General features: G+C 44.3%; 1 protein-coding gene across 1 annotated transcript; it reads right to left on the bottom strand.

Annotated features, from left to right (window-relative positions):
- Window positions 1–152: 152 nt before the first annotated feature.
- Window positions 153–1,490, bottom strand: LOC133568082 (transcription factor JunD-like). Its single transcript, XM_061919789.1, has one exon. The coding sequence runs from the start codon at window positions 1,375–1,377 to the stop codon at window positions 529–531; it is 849 nt and encodes a 282-aa protein (XP_061775773.1). The 5' UTR covers window positions 1,378–1,490; the 3' UTR covers window positions 153–528.
- Between the last annotated feature and the right edge of the window lie 1,859 nt (window positions 1,491–3,349).

The following is a 3,349-nucleotide window of genomic DNA, read 5'->3' as shown; positions in this document are numbered from 1 at the left end:
AGGGAATAAGCGGCAGAAGATGGATGGATGTATTAGTTGTAGTAAATAAATAGTTTTTGCATCAATTACAATTGGTTAATACCCAATGCATCTGGAAAAAGACTGATCTATGGTTATCGGTACATTATGTTGACTAAAAGCCCAGAAAACACTAATAATGTAGTGAATTTAATACATGTCAGCTATGAGAATCCATCATACATGAATACACAAGTATACATTCATGGAGACAAACACATTTTATTCTATAGCTACATAAAGTGTGTCCAATAAAAAAAAAAAATTAAAAAAGTAAATATGACCAGAGGTATACAATACATGTTTCCGTAAATAAAAAATATATATATTTGTCATTGGTAAGTGCATGTAAACAAGTAAGGCAGTATATACATATTTATATACCCGGTATTTGGCCAGAACGTTTGACCTTTCACCTCCGGACACGCCCACGTGCAGGGTGCGTCCACGCCAGGAACTTCATGTCAGGCCTTTAAAAAAAAAAAAAAAACTGGAGTTCAAGTCCAAGCTTCAGTAAGCTTGGACTTGGTTGGGCAAAAGTTGGCAGCCGCTGCTGACGTGGTTCATCACCTTCTGCTTGAGCTGGGCGACCTGCTCGCGGAGGACGGAGGCCGTGGACGCCAGCTCGGTGTTCTGCGTCTTCAGCGTCTTCACCTTGTCCTCCAGCCGGGAGATCCTCTCCAGCTTCCGCTTGCGGCACTTGGAGGCGGCTATCCGGTTGCGCAGCTTCTTCCTCTCCGCCTTGATGCGCTCCTGGTTGTCCATGTCGATGGGGGACAGAGGCGGGCTGTCGCCCAGGCTCTGCATGTCCGGGACGGTCTGCGGCTCGTCCTTCACGCCGGACTGGAGCCGCGACAAGGCGGCGGCGGCAGCGGCGGCCTGCTGCTGCGGGCTGAGGTGCGCCGGCGGCGGCGGCGGGAAGGGGATGGTGTCCGCGGTGTAGTTGATGGCGGTGGCGCCCGCGTAGCCGTTGAGGGTGGTGTAGACCGGCAGATCGTGGAGCCCGGAGGAGCCCACCACCGCGCCGGCGCCTCCCAGGAGCTCCAGTCTGTCGCAGCCCGCCTCGCTCAGCTGGTTCTGCTTGTGGAGGTCCTCCAGAGCCTTGACGAAGCCCTCCGCGAACTCCTGCTCGTCGCTGGCGGACTTCGGGTAGAGGAACTGGGACGCGGCGTGGTGGCCGCCGTTGCTGTGGGACTGGATGATCAGGCGCTCCAAGTCCGGGGAGGCCAGCTTGAGGAGCCCCAGGTCCGGCGAGCTGAGCAGGCCGTCGGCGGCGTTCTTCAGCTCGGCTGCGTGTTCTTCCATGCTGAGGTGGACGTCCTTCTTCATCATGGCGGAGGAATAGAGGCTCCTTTCCATTCTACACCCTCAGCGGAGGGCGCCTACATGGAGCGCAGGTCTCCCGTCAAAGTCTCCGCGGCGTCGTCCTCCTTCCTTCTGGCAGCGCGGCCGGGCAATGGGCGCCTCCTAGCCCGGAAAAAATTCCATTATGTCACCCACCCGCGCGCGGATTGGCCCGCGATGACGTGCGTTTCCGGTTCTGATTTGAATAAAGGGGCGGGCCCGGCGCCTGTTGCCATGGGGACTCGAGGTAAACTGCAAACAGTGCAATGCATTGTGGGTTGATGTCATGGCGGAGAGGGGGAAAAAAAAATAAAAGAAGCTCCAGAGAAGCTGGGCGGGGAAGGTGTGAGACTTTCAATAACACGATCACCATCCATTTTATACCGCTTGTCCTTCACTTCCAACTCGTCTAATCGGGGAAACAAGAAAGAGGAAGAACTCTAACACATGATGAACGTTCTTTACTCCAGCGATTCTCAAACTGTAGTACTAGTACCACTACAAGAATCCATCCATTTTATACCGCTTGTCCCTTTTTGGGTGACTTGATTAAAGTACAGTGTTTTATTTTCCTATATTCCAACACAGTGTTACCGTCCAAACTGTGTGTAATGTTACAGTGGCCATAATATTGAACATACTTGTCAATGTTGTTTTCAATTAATATGTAGGGCTACTACGCTACTGCATTTTTTTATGTTGGTCATTATGGTGGTACTTAATGAATACTTGGGTCTACTACACTGCTGTATTTTAATGTTGGTCACTATGGTGGTACTTAATGAATACTTAGGTCTACTACGTTACTTTATTTTAATGTTGTCACTAACCTGGTACTTAATGAATACTTAGGTCTACTACTCTACTGTATATTAATGTTGTCACTATGGTTGTACTTAATGAATACTTAGGTCTACTATGTTACTTTATTTTAATGTTGTCACTATGCTGGTACTTAATGAATACATAGGTCTACTACATTACCGTATTTTAATGTTTTCATGATGCTGGTACTTAATGAATACTTATGTCTACTACACTACTGTATTTTATTGTTGTCATTATGGTGGTACTTAATGAATACTTGGGTCTACTACACTACTGTATTTTAATGTTGTCACTATGGTGGTACTTAATGAATACTTGGGTCTACTACACTACTGTATTTTATTGTTGGTCACTATGGTGGTACTTAATGAATACTTAGGTCTACTATGTTACTTTATTCAAATGTTGTCACTATGCTGATACCTAATGAATACTCAGGTCTACTACACTACTGTATTTAATGTTGTCATTATGGTGGTACTTAATGAATACTTAGGTCTACTACACTACTGTATTTTATTGTTGGTCACTATGGTGGTTCTTAATGAATACTTACGGTCTACTACATTATTTTAATGTTGTCACTATGTTGGTACTTAATGAATACTTAGGTCTACTACACTACTGTATTTTAATGATGTCATTATGGTGATACTTAATGAATACTTAGGTCTACTACACTACTGTATTTTATTGTTGGTCACTATGGTGGGACTTAATGAATACTTGGGTCTACTACACTACTGTACTTAGGTCTACTAACATTTATTTATTTTAATGTTGTCACTGTGGTGGTACTTAATGAATACTTAAGTCACTACACTACTGTATTTTATTGTTGTTATTATGGTGGTACTTAATGAATACTTAGGTCTACTACACTACTGTATTTTATTGTTGGTCACTATGGTGGGACTTAATGAATACTTGGGTCTACTACACTACTGCATTTTATTGTTGGTCACTATGGTGGTACTTAATGAATACTTAGGTCTACTACACTACTGTATTTTAATGTTTTCATGATGCTGGTACTTAATGATCACTTAGGTCCAGTACATTACTATATTTAATGTTATCACTATGGTGGTACTTAATGAATACTTATGTCTACTACACTACTGTATTTTTTTGTTGTCATTATGCTGGTACTTTATGA

Source organism: Nerophis ophidion, linkage group LG14 (assembly GCF_033978795.1).
Source record: "Nerophis ophidion isolate RoL-2023_Sa linkage group LG14, RoL_Noph_v1.0, whole genome shotgun sequence".
Taxonomy (NCBI): domain Eukaryota; kingdom Metazoa; phylum Chordata; class Actinopteri; order Syngnathiformes; family Syngnathidae; genus Nerophis; species Nerophis ophidion.
This window is presented reverse-complemented; position numbering and strand designations above follow the sequence as displayed.

Bases quoted from the DNA above. Each gene is read 5' to 3' on its own strand.
- LOC133568082 (XM_061919789.1), bottom strand. From the start codon at position 1,377: ATGGAAAGGAGCCTCTATTCCTCCGCCATGATGAAGAAGGACGTCCAC.